At 40.2% G+C, this 22564-nt stretch overlaps 1 protein-coding gene across 4 annotated transcripts in view; it reads right to left on the bottom strand.

Annotated features, from left to right (window-relative positions):
* Positions 1-87: 87 nt before the first annotated feature.
* LOC130179219 (extended synaptotagmin-2-like) overlaps positions 88-22564 on the bottom strand; it is a 63934-nt gene continuing 41457 nt past the window's right edge. Inside the window, exons 9-25 of one of the 4 annotated variants that reach the window (XM_056392058.1) lie at positions 17722-17842; positions 16794-16970; positions 16182-16264; positions 15171-15219; positions 14409-14498; positions 14206-14301; positions 12344-12445; positions 8801-8863; positions 7107-7181; positions 6727-6813; positions 6469-6618; positions 5738-6165; positions 4943-5041; positions 4722-4853; positions 4449-4554; positions 4184-4233; positions 88-3308 (exon numbers count right to left, since the gene is read on the bottom strand). In XM_056392058.1, the coding sequence (XP_056248033.1) occupies positions 3263-3308; positions 4184-4233; positions 4449-4554; positions 4722-4853; positions 4943-5041; positions 5738-6165; positions 6469-6618; positions 6727-6813; positions 7107-7181; positions 8801-8863; positions 12344-12445; positions 14206-14301; positions 14409-14498; positions 15171-15219; positions 16182-16264; positions 16794-16970; positions 17722-17842 (1954 nt within the window). In that variant the 3' untranslated portion in view covers positions 88-3262. The remainder of the gene's footprint in view (positions 3309-4183; positions 4234-4448; positions 4555-4721; positions 4854-4942; positions 5042-5737; positions 6166-6468; positions 6619-6726; positions 6814-7106; positions 7182-8800; positions 8864-12343; positions 12446-14205; positions 14302-14408; positions 14499-15170; positions 15220-16181; positions 16265-16793; positions 16971-17721; positions 17843-22564) is intronic. The other 3 variants (XM_056392059.1, XM_056392060.1, XM_056392061.1) reach the window with 3 other exon arrangements.

Here is a 22564-nt window from a genome sequence, read left to right as displayed (position 1 = left end):
CTAACCTGTAGACCTCAGATGATTTATTCACCTTCAAGCACTTCACAGTCATAAATGTTAAAAAGAAGAGTCAGAAAAAAACCACAGTGCTGAACAGCTTCATGCGGCTATAGCCAGCTAAAGCTCTTTATTCATATTTAAAAGATGTTTAGGAGACATTCTGAAACATGGGAAAGTGTTGTAGCATTTTGTTGGTTCTCTTTTTCTACATGTAAATATCTCTGGGCCGTGTGAATCTTAAGGCACAAGATAAATTAAGAAGACGGAGAAGACAAACCGCCTTTCTGAGGACACACTCCACCCCAGAGGCAGAGCTTTCAAATCCAATGGTTTACAGACAGATTGTTTTAATTACTTACAAAATAAAACACATACTGAGACAAAGAGGGTGACAGCGGGAAAACAAACAAGCAAAACATTAAAATGACAGAACGGCACAGTTCACATAAATGTATGTTAAATACTTCCTCGATGCTTGATGTGAAGTCCAACAAGGCAAAGGTCTATAGTTTGTGTTTTGAAGGTCAAAGGTCACACTGGCCACCTCTGTATCAACACAAAATCACTGCTCATCGGCTGCGTATGGTCACACAGATAACAAATGCATTTATTTTGAGTTTGTGTTTGATACTAAGAACTGTGTAATCTGTATTTGTTACTGGTATAAATCCCTTTTGAGTGAGTGCTGTAAAGTTAAATCAATGTTTAATAAAAAGTGCAAAAAAAAAAAAAAAAATGTAAATGTTATTTTCAGCACTGGTCTGTGGTCTTGCTTCAGATTACACATAATTCGTGTGTAACGACAACAGACACAACAACCTGTTGAAAAACGCACTTCATGACAAGTTAAGACTAATGTTGAACAAAATGTGAATGACGACCCCCGACAAAATAAAAGAAAGTTTGTTCAGTTCAAATATTGTATTAAAGCATCTTTCAAATAATTCAATTTGTTTGTAGGAATCTGGTGAAAACTGACACAGTCTTTTGTGCTGCTTTCATTCATCTCAGTGTTTGTGCAAACTGACAATCATTATATAAAAGTGGTTAATACTGGTCTCAAAGATTAACCAGCCACAAACACACACACAGGTCGTCCAAATAAAGGCCCGATTTAAAAAAAAAAAAAAAAACACATTCAGGGAGGTGGAATTACTTGAAGCTTACAACAAGGACTCACATGGTGAATTCAGTAAAACACCGTGCATTTCTACAGCTCTTAGTCGAGTCATACTCACCACTCTGCTGCTCAGTTTCTTTTTCAACACAAACAGTTTTTCCACTGCAAAGTTTTCACATTAAATCTACTAATAAAAAGAAAGCTGGAAGACTTTTAATGTGAAAATCAGACAGGAAATGTTGGCAATGTGTTCTTTTCTGGAAATTTCTGAATCTCAGAGCAGCAGAGTGGTGCGCTGACGTGACTATTTCATTATACTCATTTAGTTCTGCAGGAAAGTACGTTTTATGGACTAAACGTGAAGGAAGTTTTGAGTTTTCGTTACCTGGGAAACAGGAAATTGGGAATAGAAGCCTGTCTCTAATAGGCCTGATCCAAATGAACGTCAGGCTGCTATTTGAGAATTTATAGTACGCAGCCTCAGTGTCTCTTCTTAATACTACCACTGGAGGGCGTCAAGATTTTAAACTTCCACACATGGTGGCTTTAGATAAGTGATAGAAAAATTGGTAATAATTTAATATAATTTAATCATTTCATTTAAATACAGTTCAGTTTTATGTAGGAATTAACTTAAAGTTCAACATTTTGGGAAAAACTCTTTTTCATTTTGTTACCAATAGTCAGATGAGAATATCGATGACACTCTCTCTGCCAGAAGAAGGTTAGCTTAGCATGATGAACGGAAAAAGGGTAAAGTGGCTAGCCTGGTTCTGTCTAAAGCAAGGTTAACAAAACAACCTACAAGCAGCTCTAAAGCTCACTAAGTTACACCTTAAATCTTCTTTGTTTAATTCTATGTCTCCCCGGGGTACGTGGTGGATTTCTGGGAGTGTTGTCTTACCAAGAAATAGTCCAGCACCTACAAGACCGCAACTATTTCTTCTCACACTCTACACCAATTTATGCAAATTAAGCAAACAAGATATAGAGTATTAATTAGTTCACTTAAAAGGTGGTGGTAGGTGGATTTTGTTACCTTCAGACAGAGCCAAACTAACCGACGTGGTGTCCTCTCATCTAACTCTCTGTAAGAAAATAAAAGCCAAAATATCAAACTATTCCTTTAAAAAAGCTTAGATATATTATTTCAAGACTTGACGCTTACATTTTTCAATTTTTAATTTAGAAAAACATTTTTCTTTTTTCATTTAAGATAAAATTATCTGATAAAACAGACATTTTTCTCCTAAATGAATTCAGGCAATGCTTAAATTGCAACTAAGGGTACAGATGATCCCCAACCAGATAAAAAAAACAGAAAAACAAAAATATTGTGCAAATATTCAATTAAAAACAAACAATGGTCTTATTTGAGTGTAACAGCAGGTATATTAACAGATGGAAACGACTGTGATATCAAGCTAAATAAACTTGGTACTATCATCATATTTAACACAAAATCTGTGTCCTTACAATTCTTATCACGTGGATAACAAACATATTATTAAAGTAGATTAAAGCCAGAGTACATTTGTGTTACCAAAAAAAACTTCTCTTTGGTGACATCTTCCCCTGCACCCGACCGTCAGAATATTTTTCTTTAAAAAAAAAAAAAAAAAGATAAAATTACAAGCAATCATTTGGCCAAGTCAGGGACCACAGACCCCGCCCCCTCTTTCTCTCTTATCTCTAGAATAACTTGTCTGTTTTGTGCAGCATCATTGTACATTATTTACACATTTGTACATCATCGTTTGTGACGGAAACTCGAGGCAGGGAAACGCTGCAACAGCAAAAAAAAAGAAGAAAAAAAGACTGTTATAGTTTCTTCTATAAATATGGAATATTCCATAGCAGTATATAATGTCATATATAGTTTTCTACGTGTTGTATATACTCCCTTTAGTTGATCACACTCACTCACTTCTTAAAGGGGAGGTTTGCCTTGCGACTGATGTGATTAAATGAATGTTAAAAGCTGCTTTTCTGTTTCCTTTTTTTTTTTTTTTAACAGTTACAAGGGACGAAAATGAGAAAAACACATGTCGTACTGTAGATTAAGTGGAAGTGTATATAACGTGGAAGTGTGGCGATATGATGATGGCGGTAATGATGGCGATGGAGACCTCTCGTCGCCATCTATAGCTGGTGTGGCTTCGTCAGGCCATCTTCACTCAGCTCATACCTGCAGGAGGAGAGAGAAGGATACGTGAGTGAAAACATGATCAACATATGATAGTGCGAATGACATGTTAACAGTTTTGGAGAGCTGGTTGAAACTCTTTACACTCAAGTCGCTGTACCAAGCTGCTACGGCAGCGGCTTTCAAAGTCTGAGACTGTGGACCTCCCCTCAGACAAACCATGCAAACCTATGGGATTATGATTGTGTTATTAACTGAACCAACTGCTGTTGGACATAACTTGAGACTTAACCTGTTTGCCATGTGTATCAGCTTCCTGATGAAAAACGACGACTTTTAAACCTTACGACAGGGCGGATGTTACTGGTTGGTTTCCCTTTTTGAGGAGAGACAAAATAATCCTTGCACCTTGAAAAGCAAAACTACAGCTCCACAGTTCTGTAAATCATTGGCGCAGGAAACCGACACGTCATTTCACGTCCAGGTTCACCTGCAGCCGTACTTTCTCTACTTTCTTGTTATTTGCACCTTGGATCAGTAATTAATGGCAGCAGTAGAAATACAGTGAGTCAGGACCATTAATATAAACTCAATATTGCAACGTTTTTGCCCAAATATGTTCCATGAAAGGCTGCTGCTTTTTATTATATCGTCTCTAATATCATAAATGATCACAAGCGTCACACAGATGTGTCCATTTTAGTCTGCTGAGTTTTTTAGCCTTTCATACACAAAGTGTAACTTTTAATTCTTTTGTTTTGATGTATTTGACGCCTAGTAAAAGATAAACTTCTTTACCTAAAAAGAATTAAACAAGCACAAAAATGAGCATTTTCTACATCAAATTACTTTAATTAGTTCCTGTGTCATTATCAGAGCTTTACAAATCTGTAAAATACACTTTAAAAATAACTAACCATTGTGTCCAACCCTTGGTGATGTCCTCATGAGTCAAATCAACCAGGACCTGATGGAAAACAAAAAAAAAGAAAAAAAACATGAAACTGGATATTTTAGTGACTGAAAGATCATTTAATGTTTCACCAGCAGATTATTTAAGATTGAGGAGACAGAAGATCCAGCAAACATCTGGAAACAAGTGAGCTCAAAATCAGCAAGAGGGCAGGACATTTTGTGCGGTGTTAAAAATGAAGTGCAAAGGGAAAGAGATAATGTCTGTACCTTTCCCAGAAGGCCTTTGTGTTTGGAGAGCAGGCCTCCACCGTTCTTCACGGCGACGTCCAGAGTCCGTCTGTGCAGCTCCACGAGGGAAACACTGAACTCAAACCTGAGCAGACCGAGGGAGAGAGGGAGAGAGATAGAGAGAGCTATGAAGACAACACAGTGCATCGACACCAGTCTGACTCGGCTTAATCAGCAGCTGAATCACAGAGTTTGACAAAGTTATTGAAAAAAACAAAACAATATAAGAGCGAGTGGCGGAGTCGGACTCACGTCTGATCATAAACGGGGTTGAGGGTTTTCTTGAAAGTGTGAGTTTTCCTCCTGCCCGACCTCCGTTTGTCAGGAAGCAAGTAGAGGCGGACGTAAGGATCTGACCCCTGATCAGTGAACGCTATCAGGTTTCTGCCGAGGTAAGAAAAAAACAGAATATTACTTAGAGCGTAAAAACACTGACCTCAACGCATAAACTCTTCGCTCCTCTTTGCTCGTACCTGCAGCCGTGAACGACCACGATGAGTTTGTTCCTCTGCGAGCTGTGTCTGACCGTCAGCTGGACCTCGCCCAGCGGGAAATGACTGGGGCCTGAACCGCTGCAGAGAGAAAGGAGGGGTTAACTCACAAACACCAGCGCCTCCTTTTCAAGCCTGTGTAAAACACGCAGCTCCAACTGAAGCTCAGCTTCACATCTGTGGAAATGTCCTCTCGAACACTTAGTCTGGTGATAATATATATTTTTCTTACTGTCAACAAATCCTATGTATTCCAAAACCAACAATAACTATATACTTATTAGTTATCATGTGTGCTTCCAAAGCTTGGTATATCTTAATCCTCTGTGTCACAGAGCTCCACTGTTTCCAAAAACTAGAGAGAGGAGCGTCACAAGCATTTTCAGATTTCCTTATGTCCCAGTGGGATCAGAGAGAAGAGACGTGTGACTCTAGAATTCTACAGTGAAATTAACTTCGTTATAATGTGACCCCTCCCATTAACGCTGACGAGCTGCTGGACATTGACTTGAGTTGAATTTTGGCCATAAACCTGCTGAGAAATCGTAAAAACTTCATAAAAGTTCAGCCGCAACATCAGTTAAAAACATCAAACAGCATCGAAGTAACGACAGAGTCTCACTTCCAGTTGTTGTGAAAGCAGGGATGAAGTTGATCTGATCTGCATTTGCTAAAAAAGCTACTTTTCTCAAATGAAGACGTTCAAAGTTTTGGGTCAGACGCCCAGTTTGATTATTGGTGGAGAGAGAAATCGATACACGACTGATTGATAGATACTTTTGCAGCTGGTGGAGCCTCTGCTGCAGCTCCTGCGTGGCGTAGGGGTTGGAGATATCCGATGCGATGCTGGGCGTCGGCTCCTTGCCTCCCGCCAGGTACTGCTGGGAGCCCGAGATGGCCAGGTTAGAGGTGCTCCTCCCGGTCTCCGCCAAGCTCTGCCCTCCTCCTCCGCCTCCTCCTCCTCCCTGCCCCAGGTCTGTGCTTCCGGGAGACCTAACAGGCTCCTCTGCCTCCCTCCGCCGGTTCAGCGGGTCCTGGGCCGACACAGACGCAGAGCGGGGGGTGTCGGAGGTGGACGAGGGAGGTTTTGGGGAGTCTGAGGAGACCGAGGCCCGCGGGGTGGAGCTGGAGTCGGACTTGCGGACCTGCACCGAGGACGGGGTGGAGTTTGAGGAAGAGGAAGTGTCCTTATCCAGACACAACACCTGCAGTTAGACAAAACGACAGAGTCATTTTTTAACATTTGAAGTTCAGTATTTCACCAAGTTATCTCCATTACAACTAAACAAATATTTCTGCAAATATGACGAATGGAAAGTTTTGTGTTCCTTCATATATGATTGATGGATGAGTAGTTACAGTGTCTCCCCGTCTAGCCCACAGTCACATGACTCCCTCAACAAAAGGTCTTCCAAACCACAAAGTCATTTTACTGCCTGAATACAGACTCCAGTGGATGAAAACAAATGTCCTGATGAGCAAACATCGTGCGCAGGTCGTCCTCCTACCCGCAGAGCCATCTTCATCTTGACGGTGCAGCTCGGTCCGGAGTTCTTGAGGGGGAAGCGCTGGTTCAGCGTCATGTCCTCCGCCTCCAGCAGGCGGCTCAGAGGCACCGTCACCGTCCCCAACGAACACTCATGTTTGGCGTCCTTCACCTGAGGACACGGGGTTCAAAGAAGCTTAGCCGATAGGACACAACTGCTTGTATAAACACAAGAGCGTAGCAGCTATGAATTGAGCTTTTATGTAAGAAGCTCCCATACCTCAACCTCCAACTCTTGGGTTTTGGGGTTGTGAATGAGGAAGGTGAAGGCTTCCTCCCACACTGGTTCATTGGTCTTAAATCTGGTCTGAAAAGGGAACAACAGAAAGGTTGTGACTTGATATTTAACGAAGGAAATATTAAAACACCGTAAAGAGAGACGACACACAGACAGCCAGTGGAAAATGTGGATTTTCGAAACTACAGAAAGTTCTTCTGAGGTCCTGTGGAAACACCAACATGTAAACAGATCCAGTAACTGAAGTTACCAATTTCCTAAGAGGAACTGAACACAGATTACTTTTTTTTCCCCACAAGCATTCATTACAGTGAATGAATGAATCATGTTGAGTGTAAATGTGGATCGTGCTTTGGTCTCACCTTGCTGTCAAAGGACTTGTGTCCCACTGTGAACTGGACAAACGGACTGGGATCACTGGTCACTTTTTTACCGGACTGGAGAAGAAGAAGAAAAACAGGTGTTACAAACAAGGAGGACTGATGGTTTAGCAAGGTGACAAATGTTTTTTCAGATACCAATTAGCAAGAAAGTCTTTGGTAAAGAATTAGCTATAAGCTGTTTTACGAATGAAAACATATCATTAGCCACTGAAAAACATCTAAAATACGTCATATACTGTTAAATGTTTTTGCAGCGTAGACCTGAACACCAGGTGATGAAGATACAGTATGATTCGAGCATTCAAAATTCAGATTTTGAGCTCATACTGTGTTGTTTTCGAAACATGAGATATCACATCTTTAACATGATACCAGACCGCACGGTGCTACTTATCACATGTCAGCATGTGATGGTAAAATGTGTGGAATTATGACAAAAAGTACATCAGGTAAAAAGGAAAAAAAATAAAAGAGCCCGGACTAAGAAAGTCTGAAAAACTGATCAGGTGAGAATGAAAGAAAAGATCAATTTGTGTTAATGTACCTCAGACAACAATTGTGTTATTTACAACACACATTGTTAGACACGACAAACGTGATTAGTGGAGTTTGTTAATGTTTTCAGGAGAATATTCACGCATTTAGGATACAAGTTCTAGAAAGCTCTACGATGTTTCTGAATGTAATGTTTCACAATGTAAACGGTGAGCAGTGAGGCAAATGTAGAGATTTGGTGGCGCTGTTATCTCATCAACAGGAAATGTCTTTATCTTACTGCGTATACTTTCAACAATAAACCGCAAAACAAGTAGAAATATGAATTTTCTTTGCAAAAGTTCACATCTTTATTAATATGTTGCGTCAGTTTTTTTGACCTTTGGGTCTAATGGGCGTCGTGTGTTTGCATTACTGTTTGGAATGACGGCAAAAAAGCAGCCATAGGAAGAGGATAAAGGTTTGACATTCTATATGTGAAGACTTTTTCTGCACTACAGGGTGCACTTTATGGCCAAAAGTTTGCGGGACCCTTTCCTGTGTGGATAAGAGAAAGTAAGATCCACAAACACATGCTTTTCCCAGTTTGGTGTGGAAGAACCCGAGTGGCCTGCACAGAAAGCCCTGACCTCAGCCCCATCCAACACCTTTCAGATGAACTGGAGAGTTCTAACAAGAACCCAGAGAACTGAGCACATATACTCCCGTTCTTAAATCCCACTTACTCAGAAAGTGCTGCTGCGGTTTATGAATCACACAGTGATGATCTCCTTGACGAATATAAATCCAGTTCTCTCTCTTAGATCTTCAGTTCTACTTCCTGATCGTATGCTGCGCCCGAACTCCAGCCAAAATCTTCATTGTACTTTCTTTCCCTTAATTACATTTGTAACTTACAGCTTATTATTGAACTGTAACTGTATTATATTTTACTTTTATTGCTGATTGTTTTTCAAGCCCATTTGTTTGGAAAGGTGCTACATAAATAAGTAGAATTACGTGACGAACAGTGGATAAGGGGGTAATATTCGGCGTCCACATACTTTTGGCCATACAGTTCAAATAAGAGTTGAATGTGAGAGTGTTTGAAGCCTGTGTGAACATATGTCGCTGTGTTTCCTCTGCGTTGGTCCTCTGTGTCTGAGCGATATGGGTGTGCTTCGTTACCGTGTCGTTACCTTGATGGCCTTACTGACCGAGGCCTTCTTCAGCCCCGATTGGTTGAACTCTAACGGATTGCGCTTTGATTTTCCCCCAGGGACAAGGAGGGAGAGAGCAAACAGACACACACATACACCAGGTTATTAAGGGAAAAGAGGAGCATGCAGGGAGGAGGAGGAGGAGGAGGAGGAGGAGGAGGACAGGACACAGAACACACCAGCACCGCCGTCATCACCAAACATCAGGAAGCACCACAAGACAAGACAGACAAGAGAGACAACATGAATGATCACATGGTTAATGTCATTCCCCAATTCAACCTGAACATGATGTCACAACTAGAGCCCGACCAGCAACGGATTCATGACGCCGATATTGAAATATGATGTATTGCAACACAGACGGCAAACTATATATTTTTTTTAAACACATCTGTATTCTTGGCAATGATCTCTCAAATCTGGCTGTTAAGAGTTCAATTCAAATACAAATACAAAAAAGTATATTCAATTTGAAATAAGAATTAGGTGGAAAATGGAAAAAGTACCTGGCACAGGCAATATTTATAATATGCCATTCTTTGTTGGATCTTTGTCAATATTTATGTCAATACAAAACATCTGCAATAAACCAGTATCGGCTGAAACATATTGGTCGGACTCTGGTTAAAATACCACAGCATTAGACAGGAGGCAGTGAGTAAAATGGAGGAGAGGTAAACGGAGATCAGAGGGAAGGATTCATTCTGATCAGAAAGAAGCTGAGATGGTTTTTGGTTGTGATAATTGGGGAACATTTATAGATTCATATTCGTATGAAATCCATTGATATTACAGCAGACTTGTACGACACACTAACCCACAGAGCGCGTGAGTGTTCCAGTTAACAGCGACATAATGAACTGGCAGTGCATTGTCTTTTTCCACTGTAGGAACTTAGTGCAATATTTACTTACTCAGAAATGAACCAGGGAGAAAATGTCAAACAGGTGTCACAGATGATGAAAACCATCAGCAGAAAATGATTGTGATGATTTCATAAGCGTGACAGGAGAGTGTGAGTCCGTGACTAATCAACAAGCTACATTAATGCGGGTTTTATGTATCAGTGTATTTCATGGTTTTCAGGTGTATAGGTAAGAAGTTTTCAATAAGGGCTCTCTTCCTCTTGGATCAATGGTTTCTCAGGGAAACTTTCCCAACAGCATGAGTGTAAAAGTTTCTTATCTTCAAAAAGTCTTTTTCCCAAGAGCAGATATTGGAAAAAGGGGGTCATCTTACAATCAATGTCGTCAGTTTGTAAAAGAAAGTGGGAACGCATGGAAGTACCACGGCTTGACAAGTTCTCCAAAGTTCAGGCTACAGAAAGCACAAAGTACCATTGGTGATTAAGTTCCTGCAGTAGAAAAGAGACATTCACGGTAACCCTCTAGTGTCTGATTGTCTGACACTGCCGTCACGCTCGTGTTTTCATTTTTTAGTCAAACCAGGACACATGAAAAAGGGCAGGCTTACATGCTTAGTCAATGTATCCCCGCATGACGTGATCATAAACGTCTTGACTGAAAAGACGAGTGTGACCTCAGTGATGATCTCTGACTGAAAACTGTAGAATATCAATGTCTGAATGTTTTGAAATGCGGGAAGTGGAGTGGGATTAAACTGGACTCTGGTCCTGATCATGTCAGACCAGTGATGGGATCAATAATCACATTTTCTAAAGGGTACACAGGCATGTTGACAAGAATGCAGTTTGATTAAAGAGGCATTTACTCATCGCTGACCCCTAGTGGCAAACAAGCACAACTGCATTACTTATTTAAGTCTTCTATATGTAAAATTCACCACAGTAACTTCAGTTTTTATTGGAACAGTAACTGTGTGCTGCCCCCTGGTGGCAGACTAGAGGTGAGCAGTCACAAAGGAGACTAATGGGGAAAACCAGTTCTCAAATAGTGGGCTTAAAACATGAGGGATGGAGGGAAGCAATCCACAGAGAATTAACCCTCCCTGCTCTCAGAAACTAAAATATATCAAGATGCATTCCTCCCTCCAAAAGAAGTTAGATGTCACACTGATTTGGTAACATCACATTCATTTATTCTAAGCAGCTGTTTTAACCTCTCTGAGAGGTGAATGGTTGATTCAAGAAAGTATTATATCATTAACAAAGACTGTAATGAAATATATTCGTCAACAACCTTTTTTTCCATGACAATACAAGATGTTGATGAGGTTGGCCAGACTTCAAGAAACAAAGGCTTGAAGAAATCTCTAAAATCTTTCAAGTTAGGGGCTGGTTTTGAGCAGCACTTGTCAGGTTAAAATCTGCAAAAGCATTTTAATTAAAATCATTATATTTTGGTTTTAAAGAAAAAGATTTTTAGATTTTAGGTCATTGTCAGTTTTTGTTAAGGCATTAATTGAGGATTAAAAAGGATTTATATTACAACTGTTTTCATCAACTAAAACTGCATTACAATTGTTTTTGTAACTCAAAAGAGACTCAAGTATAAAGTAAAGTTTTCATTGACTAGAGAGAGATTAGGCGTGCTGAGTCGCAGCCCCAGTTCAACACATACCTGTATACAGCTTTGAATTCTTGATTTCAATACTTTTAACTTTAGTTTTATACCTTTGGTTTTTACTTTTGGTCTTATTTTCTTTTGTCTGTTTTATTGATTTTATTGTTTTAACATACTGATAATTCTCCCTGTTACACTTGCTCTGTGTCTTTTATCGCTTTGTAACTCTGTTTTGAAAGTGCTATATAAATAAAGTTATTATTATAATTATATTAGTCTACAAATATGTAGGATGAAATTGCCAAAAGCTGACAGCTAAAATGAAAATGAATTGTGATTTAAAAACACTTTTCTGGTATTTTTGTGTTACCTAATGAGACACCTACAGAACACAGAGTAAGACTTAATGCTTTTATAACAGCACACAGTGAGAAGTATTGATTCTTTTAATCCCTTTAAGCCTCCAGTGCTCTGCTAAAATGTCATCTGGCAGAAAAACATCAACATCATTTCTGTCTGGGGAGAAAATGAGTGCCATCAATACAGAGAATGAGCTCTGGCGAGGTTCATTTTACTGGACACGCTGCCGGTGTCTCCGCCCTGCAGAAAATAACCCATCCGATGAAGCAAGATTAGTGGAGACAACAAACGATGTGTCGACTAAACTTGCAACATCAATAATTCCTCATGAGGGAGAATAATGGAGGAGGAAGGATGCTTTTGATCGTCCTAAAACATGAACCCTTGGGGCTAATTTTCCAGTCACATTTTGTTCTGTCGTGTTCCTCAGCTTTGTAATCAGTCAAACTCCTGACAAAATAACATTCATAACCAAAAAAATGATATTAGAGAACTCAACCCATGCGCTAGTAAGGATTCATGCTCATCAAGCAAACATTTAAAAACCTTTATTTAAAACCAAACGCAACCAAAACGTAAAAAAAAACAAAAAAACAGGACCTCTCTAGCAGAGGCAGTCACACCTTTGGGATTCTCCAAACTACTCTAAGATGCAGAAAACAGCCAGCAGACTCACAAATAAGGTCCTATAGAGAGAGGCGGTGTTCTCGCAAAACACGAGGCCCGCCGCCCGCCTCTCTTTTAAGTAGCCAGTGCCCAAGTTCCCCTCGAAGACGCTCTTCAGAGGGGGGTGAGGAGAGAGAGGGGAGAAGCAGAGAAGAAGAGGAGGCTGAAAAGAGGAAGATGAGTCCTGTACTACAGAGGTTTAACCACCACTAATTTAAAGTTGCTGAGACTAGAAAATACAGTTTTGTATGAGACAGGCAGGCGCCGTGATCTCATCGACACTGATCACTTAGTTTTATTACCACAAACAAATGAGACCTTGTGTGTAAATATATGAATACAGCAGCAGCTCTGAGCTCTGAGCAGTAGCCGCAGTCAGAATTGGTCGTCGCATGGTGGTTTAAAGAGGCGTTTCCCTCTATACATACTCCTCACAAAAACAGCTGTAAAGCTCTGGACTGTTTGAGTCTCAGAAACACTCGAGAATTATTATTTTCATTATCACAACCTGAGCCACAAGGTCCAACAAAGACATCACAGCCTGAAACTGTATCATTATACTTGTGTTTGGGGTCAGTCTGCTCAACCAAACTCTAATGCTCAAAATCTTTGGACCATAAACGTCAAAGCTGAGCAACTTTCACTGGAATAAAAAGGCACACAGTGTCATTTGGAGCTGGGTTTTGTTATAAGTTTCCACAGCTTAAGTTTAGAAATGTAAAAAGCTTATTTTTTAAATTCAAAAATAATGTCAAATATTAAAATGTCAGTGCATCAAAGTTATTATTTGCTTGAATAAAACACTGTATTTGGTAAAGTTAGAAACGTGTGGTTATGGACTGGCACTGAATGGCTAAAAAAAAAGGTCTCACTTGGTCATGGTAATTAAATCAGTGATGATCATGCTACACTGTTTAAAAAAGCTATACAGTCTGTAGAACTGAGAATTCATGTAAATTTAATGTTCTTTTATTACATCTATGAAACTGTTCTGCTGCATTTACTGATTTTATTGCTTCACATTGAGTGTTGTTATTTTACATAAAAACTACATTTAGCAGTAGAAACATTACATCACTGCCACACTCATCAATCATCGAGAGACTGATAATCAGTTACAATAAGATCTTGACCAGAATCCAAATCATTTTGGTTTTTAATATAGTGAAATGTAAATTAAAAAAGCTAAAAGGTGCAATAAAAAAACAAGATTAGATAAAAATACGAAACAGAACTATTATAACAGAATTACCAATATTCTTCTGAGTATTGCACCTTTAAGATGAGATGGAGTGAAACTGAATGAATGAATGAATGAATGAATGAATGAATGAACAGCAGAAAAGAAGTAGGAAAGCAGATGAGTGAGACTGAAGAAGCACAGATGAAATTTCCAGGATTGCCGAATGTTTGTTTTTATCTTCCCTGAATAATGGAGGGATGGGATATGAAGAAATGTTCAATACTGGTAAAAACACCAAATATTCAGTCACTAAAAACCGAAAAAAAATAAAAATAAATAAATAAATCACCCACTTGACATGAAAGTATTAACTGAAAAGCTACAAAAAACAACAAAGCTGTACATTACACAGCGTGAAGGAAAGAATGTTCATGTTTCCTCTTTTTTAAAATGACATTTACATGACATGTTTTTTGACATGAAACTGAAATGAATGAATAACTCCTGGGTTTACGATTCTCCTCCTCATCTTTTATTTCCTGCAGCTCTGTCGCTGTCTTGTTGTGTTTTGCTTTAAGACTTTGTGAATTCCTGCATCTGATTAGTGATCAACACAGCATTGATATGTTTTCTATATCTATATATCTCTATATAATCTATATATCACAGAGCTGACCAGACTGACTCACCGGCAGGTTTCTGGCTGAATCCAGGAAGACGACGAGCAGCGCCGACGACAGGCCGTCGTTGGCTTGACCGCGATTAGCCTTGATGCTCATTAGGGCCTTTGGGGGAAGAAAAGAGAAAAAGAAAGGAGGCACCACAGCTGGTCAGTAACTGACAGAGGTCAGGGGTCAGCTACACAGTGATATAACTGTACTGAAGCCTGTACCTGGTCCAGCTTCTCAGGTGTGGGCAGCAGAGACAACCACTCCAGTTTGAGGTGCAGCTTCCCTGAGGCCACATCGTCCAGTACAAACCACTGAGGGCACAGAAATCAGTGTTTTCATATGTGACAGCACTTTACTGAGAAACACACCCTGTGACACCCTGGAAATTATGTGACAACTAGTGTTTTGGAAAAAAAACAAAAGAAATAAAAGAAAATAAAACTGGGTTTTTAATATTAAAACAAGTGCATAACTAAATTCTACATAATATATTGAACACCAACTGTTTGTAATCTTTTTGTAAGATAGACGGTGCAATGAAGCTTTTATCAGAACTTCAAAATTATTTAGCATATAGACAGATGGATATATAGATACTAAAATTTATTTAATACATTTTCAAAATCTCTCTTCAAAATATTCTCTGATCAGTTTGGGAATTTTTCTGAAATGTTTATTTAAAAGTATTTAAGATATAATAGGTATGGTTTTATATATATTATTATTATTATTATTATTTATTTATTTTCTTTTTGTATTTTTTCTGCTAATATGTTATTTCCAAATATTTAATTCTTAATAGCTTCATGCTAAATGATTTATTTTCTGTATATCGTGAGTAATAACACGGTGGATTGTAGGATTGTCTATTTGTTTGATGAAAGTTGCTCTGTGCTGGTCACTGGAAGCAGAAGGAGAAACATATAAGTGCAGGGCAGAAACACACACTGGGAGCAGTTCAGTGAGGAGGAGATGCACATTACCTCATCGACCTTCTGTTCCTTCTGGAGCTCGGCCAGGTCGATCATCAGACTGAAAAACAAACAATGCCAAACTTTATTTCACTTCGAAGGCGTGTGAACGAGGCTGTCTCATCACACCGCGTTCAGCTGCAGCGTCGCCACAGACCGTCTCTCACACGGCGGCGAGTTAATGGCCTCTGTGCTCATTAAGCACCACTGTGAATTCAGTGTGATAGCGCTGATCACTTTCAGTCCTGTGACGCTACTATCAGATAAATCAAGCGTGAAATCCTATTAACCTACAGTGGAATCGTTTGTTTAAGATATGAACAACACAATATTCACAATATGTTAGGTCATCCATAAACTACTGAATCTATATGTGACACCATCCTTATTGACAAACAACAAAGTCAAACTTTCCCTTTCGACAGCAAAGTGAATCTGAGCAATGTTGAATTACTGCTCGTCATAAATGAGGCTGTAATTAATCTTTGCAAGTATGAAGTAAACTCTTCTTCTCAATAATCACTTTATCTTTAGTAAATAAAATATCACAAAGTGAAAATGACAAGTTAAAAGACCCCAAGGTGACATCTTTAAATATCTAGTGTTGTCCGAACCCGCGTTCACAACCCAAAAATGTTCAGTTTACACCTTTAAACTGTTTTAATCTATTCATATTATAATAATTCTAATTATTATTATTGTTATTTAAGAAGATAAAAAAAGAAGCTTATCTGCATTTTTGCTGGATGTATGAATTATTATTCAACCATCAAAATTATTGTTGACAACTAATAATTTATTGAAGTTTCAACTGAGCTCATCTGCAGAGGAGATACTGTGAAAGCATAACATCCAAGAAAACTTCTGGTCTTAATCACTGATATAAAAAAACAAGAGTCTTTACTCATGCAAAATATCTAGACATCATAAGAGACACATGTGCTTGTGTTTGTGTCCTCTGAGTATGAAACAAGTCCGCAGACATTTACAGGATAAAACTGAGCAGAGTTGGTTTTGTCGCACCTTCCCAGGAAGTCGTCTTTGTCGGGGTCTTCATCAAACAGCTCAATCTCCACATTCTGTCCCGAGTGATCGGACACCAGCGCCTGAAAGCACAAATCAACACATTCACATTAGCCTCACACACACACGCACACACACACACACACACACACACACACACACACACACACACAAACAAACAGGAAACAGGAACAGGCTGAACAATTAAAGCCCACGCATGTGCAGCTGGAGATCCTGTGTAATGAGTGAAAAAAAACCCTTCAACATTTAACATCCTGACTTGACTCAGGTTTCAGCCAAGTTTCTGACAGAGAATCTGCAATGTCAGCTGGTCCCAAACCATTAAGAGCTTTGCAAATAAGTAAAAGGATCTCAAATGTATTCTAAAAGATACTGGGAGCCAATGGAGTGAAGCTAAAACTGGTGTAAAATTTGATTAGATCTGTGTCACAGTGTAAGATTTTTCATGCAGGAGGCAAAAATGAAATGAAAGAATTAAATGAAAGAGAAAAATCTATGTAAATGCATATTAAAAAAGATGACTCATTATAACTTCCTGTATATTCAATGTAGCAGGGAAACTGCTGATGGTACAGACCCTCCGTCACTCACCTCGTACACTTCGTTCCACTTCGGGTTGACCGTCTCGTGGATTACTTTGCTCTGGAACTGTTGGACCCCGACCCGGATGACTCCATACGGGTCCGACTTCCCTTTGATAAGCCCCCCAAGGAACTTGTCTTTACCCAGCAAGTCCTGGGCCTCGATGAAGTGGATTCTCAGGAGGCCCTGAGGAGACGAGGAGAGACGAGGATGGACCAGCAGTCAAACGTTTTCAAAAGGCACCAATAAGGGAGGAGAACACACAGGAGGAACCGACTGATTATCTCTGAATATATTTTATACATATTTTTTCACAGTAAATAAGCACAACTTGAAATAGTACTGCAAGTGGTTCAGATTCTCCAATAATCTGAAGCCAAATATGGGTGGACCAGTGACAAAATAAGGACAATCTGCGCCTACATGTGCCTCAGGGAAGAATCCAAAGGTCAGTCACAATTTGGAAAGTTATTTAGCAACAGAATACTAATCTGAGGTAAACTAAAAAGAGGAAAGGCTGCTTACTCATGAACAAGTAGGATGAGTCATTTATTCTAAGTAAAGAAGATTGTGGTTTATTAATGACGTCTACAATGGAAACCAGAGCTGTGATGTTTCAGCTCATGACTGCAGGAAGACGCAGCTCTAAGATGGCGATGTAAGTAAGTGGTGATGGGTGAAGGAGCAGCTGGAAGGGACAAGCAGCTTGTATATGTGAAGAGTTTGAGTTAGTGTTAAGCTAAGCTGAACTGGCAGCATGTAAAATAAAACACAACTTCAGGGGACATTTTTGTACCGGTTTACTACGAGGAGCCAGGAAATAAAGATTTAACAAAATCATCCACAATGACCAATAACTACAAATGCAACAGATTATTATTTTCGTGAGTCATATTCAGTGTGTGTGTGTGTGTGTGTGTGTGTGTGTGTGTGTTACCTTGGGAATGGGGAAGCGGAGCTGGGCCAGCTGTGCCTCTCCCACCAGAGGGATCTTGATGCAGTTGGGCAGAACCAGGAAGCTGTAGATGATGTCCTGGATGATGTTGTCACATAAACCACTGACACAGAGGAGAGGGAGGAGGAGAAGGAGGATGAGAAGGAGAGAAGGAGAGAGGGAGAGAGGGAGAGAGGGAGGGACAGAGAGAGTGGGGGCGACAGACAAACACAGAGAATGATTATTTAGAAACATTTGTCACTTAAAATTATGACTAAATAAGGATTACTGAACAAAGAGCAAAGTGTTAAAGCCGTCTATACATCAACACACCAGCCTTACACACTCACACATTACATTCACATTTACTCATTTGGCAGATGCTTTTATCCAAAGGGTCTTACAAGTGAAGAACATCAGCGCAGTAGGAACCTTGGTGTAAATATTAAGTACTACATTTATTTAATAAGTGCAAGGAGATTGTATGAAAGAAGTGCATCCAAAGTGCTTAGTAAGTGCTAGTTAGACACGTGAGGGTTTCAGGAAAGTGTTAAGTAATTTTTTGGGGCATTTTTGCATTTGGCATTTATTCTGATAGTACAGTGAGAGAGAGAGACAGGAAAGTCAGGGAGAGAGAGAGAGAGAGAGAGAGAGAGAGAGAGAGAGAGAGAGAGAGAGAGGGGATGACATGCAGCAAAGGACCGTGGGTCGGACTCGAACCAACGGCCGCTGCAGCCGGTGTTTAGGCAGAAAGACATGTGATACTCCAACAGTAGTGTGGGATATGTAGCACATGTTTGACAAGCACAAAGACGCACATACACGAGGAACAGCAGCATGACGTGATACACGTTTCTAACAACTGCTCAATTCTAGAGTCTAAAGACCTTGTATGTATAAACACAAAAAAAGCAGATATTGATTCTGAACTTACATTTGAAAAATGTCGAGACACTGCGTCCCTGTGACACAGCTTTTCGAGAGACTTACTTCTTTGAACACTGACAGTTTGGTCTGTGCTGTATTTAAAGCAACAGAGACACTTTCAGGAAGGAGATGCTGCTTTTTTTTTTTTTTTTTTTTTTTTAGTTATTTAGTTATTTTTGGGGACATTTGTGTGCCTTTATTTTGATAGGATGAGCACTAAAAGATAAAATTAAATTCCTCTCTATTGTAAATCTCACTGTTTCACATCTTAAAAGCTGAGCAAGGAAAAAGTTAAAAGGCATCGCTGCTTGTTTTCAAATTTACTCTACAGTATTTTACTCTTTCTTCACTCTGTCAGGTGCAGGGAGGGTTTATTATAGACGACACCATCTTGACATTACACCATCGTCTCCTCTAGAGGGCGGCAGCATCCTGCATTAAAACACAGCTGCATTGCTCTGGTGCAAGACTTTACTTCCCCCTCACAGAGCGGATCCTGGGTCTGTTTTACACTGGAATTCAATGTGATTGTTACATGTTTTTAGTGTTGACGTGCTGATTCCTGCTCTGCTCACTCAATAAACACATAACTACGTCCAGATGAGTGTTGGTTGGTGCAACACTGCGCATCCCATCATGCCTATAAAAGGAGCCAGCTTTGGCTTCAGACTGAACAGTGTTTGCCAGTGCAGTCCGGATAGGTGTTTGCACGTACACACACACGAAAGTGACCTTTCCTGCTGTTTCAGGGCAAAATGCAAATAATCGCTAAGGAAATATGAGTACCCTCACACACACACACACACACACAAACACACACACACACACACAGGAAGAGTGTAAGGAGGGTAAGGCCTGGGCAGGTCTGCAGTTTGATCACAGCAGCAACACACACACTCTCTCTCTCTCTCTCTCTCTCTCTCTCTCTCTCTCTCTCTCTCTCTCTCTCTCTCTCTCTCTCTCTCTCTCTCTCTCTCTCTCTCTCTCTCTCTCTCTCTCTCTCTGGTGATTTCTTACAAACTTGTCAAACAAGGAGAGCTACATTTCTCAGGGCGGAGTCTGTTGGAAACCGCAGCGGGTTTCTCTGCTGAAGACAAACAGTAAAGCAGCATGAAACAGCAACGGGTCAATATGGAGGAATAACCACACAGCTGGCAGAGCGGTAACGGAGCTCTGCAGGAGGGGGCAGGGGTGGTAACCACCTGTAGGTTGTGTTTCAGGCTTAATGGTTCTTGTTTCCTGTGTAAACTGGGCTTTTCATCTGAACAGAAATCAAGCAAAAAAAAGATTAAAAGTGATATATATTGACATGTTTGTGGTTTTAACAGCCAAAAACCATCTCAATGTAGTTTGGTATCTCCTCTCTCAGGCTTCTCTCTGGAGATCAGTGAGCTGACTGTTTTCTGAGTGATCTAATAAAAATGTAACAGATTTCAGGTAAAAACTTGGAGAAACCAAATCCTGCAAGGTTGGATGGTGGGTCCAGGTGGGCGGTGCTTGGGGCATGGCTGAGAGCGGTGACCGCTTTGTTGTGACATCACAAAGTTCCAGAAGTCCTGACGGCTGTTTTAAGGCTCAGTTTGTGAATACAGGATGTGTGCATTTCTCTGTGGACTGAGTCTTTGCTCATAAATCAGTGAGATGTCCACTTGTTGTTTGATTAATAAGCAGGTCTAGGTTCTATATTAATACTGTGAAAGTATCAAAAACCTGCAAAACTAATGAGTCTAATCTGCATCAGCATCAGCTGTACTTTGTGTTAACAAATTCCAAACTAAAGACGTGAGCTGAACTTGATGAAACATCACACCTGCTCAACATCAGTAAGCATTGTCTATGTGAGCATGTTAGCATTCTGGTGTTAGCTTTTAACTGGAGTGAACTGCAAAACATCAAGCTGAGTATGGTGACATTTGTAGGGCGTTTTTTTTTGTTTGTTGTTTTTTTTTCCTGTTTACACTTATCACACATGTCAATGTGAGTCAGAATGAGGTTTTCCTACACCTTAAACAGAAACTAGTTCTAGTTTCACTTCTAGCTCTCTATAGTACCCTCAAAAACTCTCACAATGGAACTAGAAAAGAAGCATCCACGATAACACAACGTTCATTTTTACGAAGATTTCACAACGGTAAATTGACCACTCAGAGTGCTCATTACTTGCTGTAGTGTTGTGTGTGGTGTGTTGCGTGTTTTTGCCCGGTTAACCAATTCATTTATTGTTGCTTCCCTAAACCCCTGGACTCTCACAGGGAGCGGAACAGTGCTTTACAACACTTTCCACATTCACATTCCCACATCTCACCCATCGTACACTGATTGGACACTGGATGGAATTTGTTCAGTATCTTGCCCACATGCAGACTGGAGGAGCAGGGGATCAACCACGGACCTTCTGATTGGTGGATGACCTCCTCACAGTGGCTCCACATCCTGAGCCACAGCCGCCCCATGAGACAACAGTGACTGGCAAAGGACGTTCAGACCTGGTGAAGGTCCTTGTGACGTTAACTCACTGGCGCACACACCAGAGCGAAGCCACAAGGGAAAGCAAATGAAGCAATAGAGTTTTAAACTAATAACCTTTCAGCGTGCATTCTGTCTGGATGTGGCGAGTGTACTTTCCACTTTCATCTGACATAAAAAAATCCTATGACATGGAAACTGACGAGGCACTGACAGAAGTCCTGTCTGGAAAAGCTTCTCTCAAACCCGCCCAGCGTCGCATCTCAGTCTGCGGCGGTCCCCCCCCCCCCCCTCTCTCTTTCATAATCACGTTACTAAAAATACCAACACTTAGTGGGGAAAAATACAGGTCATAATCCATTCTGTGATCCGGTGGTTAATGTAATGGTTTCAGCAGCAGCAGAGCCTGAGAGCCTGATAGGCCGCTCTGGCTGCGTGTCCACTGGGATCGTCTCTTCAAAGCACCGGTGTCATTTTCTCATTATGTCAAACGGGAAGGATGTGCTGCTGCATGCTCCAAAAAGCACTCTGATTTTAGTTTTCCTACTGCTAAAGGGTTCAGAGTGATCAGATGTGATGTTTTTCTAACCAAGATTTAAACAAAAATGCTTCTCTTTACTTCCTGTTTGCTGGAACACAACAGTAAGGTTAGAAAAAGATTTCCTGCTTTAAAAAAGTCTTCAGTCATCTTTCTATTAAAACGTTGTGTTGAGCACAAGTTGTGTTGAATTTCCCTGACAAAGTGTAAATCATGTGTGTCTTCCCATCAACTACTGCATCATTATGCAAATATATTCTTGGGGACATGGCATGATTAAATAATTAATGGTGCTCCAGTGACACAGTTAAAGACACTGAAGTTACTTTTAGCAGTGTCCCCTGACAGTCGATGAGTCGATGCAGCAGGTGAGAAGAAGAAAAAGAACTTCTAATACTACTACGAAGAAAACAAACAAACAAAACCAAACAGAAAAAAACATGGACTAAGTGCAGCGAGTACAGTGGCCCTGAGAGATTTTCTAAGCACTGCAACTTAAAAAAAACACGAGCAAATACAGAAAACATTCTCACCAATTTGACAAAACATGTGCTGCAGATACTCACAACACAAGCAATTACAGAAACAAGTACCACAGACGACAATGGAAGTGTTTCCAGGGGGACACAAAAAAGTGATGGACCTGGCTGCGGTTGAAAAAATCTTTTTTGCTTTAGCGAGGTTCCTAACTGAGTGAAACTGCGAAAATTCTCTAAACACTGAGGAAAGGAGCTTCAGTGCTTCCTATCTTATCTCCTTCAGCATAAGAAACACTGGACCTTCCTTTACAAATAGAAAGAACATAATGCCGTCCCACAATTCCTTGCTGCAGGCGACGCACCACTAGTTCAACCATGGCAGACCCACAACCAAACAGTGCACCTGTTTTATGTTTGTGACACAATCCAAAACTGA

This window comes from Seriola aureovittata, chromosome 12 (assembly GCF_021018895.1).
Source record: "Seriola aureovittata isolate HTS-2021-v1 ecotype China chromosome 12, ASM2101889v1, whole genome shotgun sequence".
NCBI classification, from domain to species: Eukaryota; Metazoa; Chordata; class Actinopteri; order Carangiformes; family Carangidae; genus Seriola; species Seriola aureovittata.
This window is presented reverse-complemented; position numbering and strand designations above follow the sequence as displayed.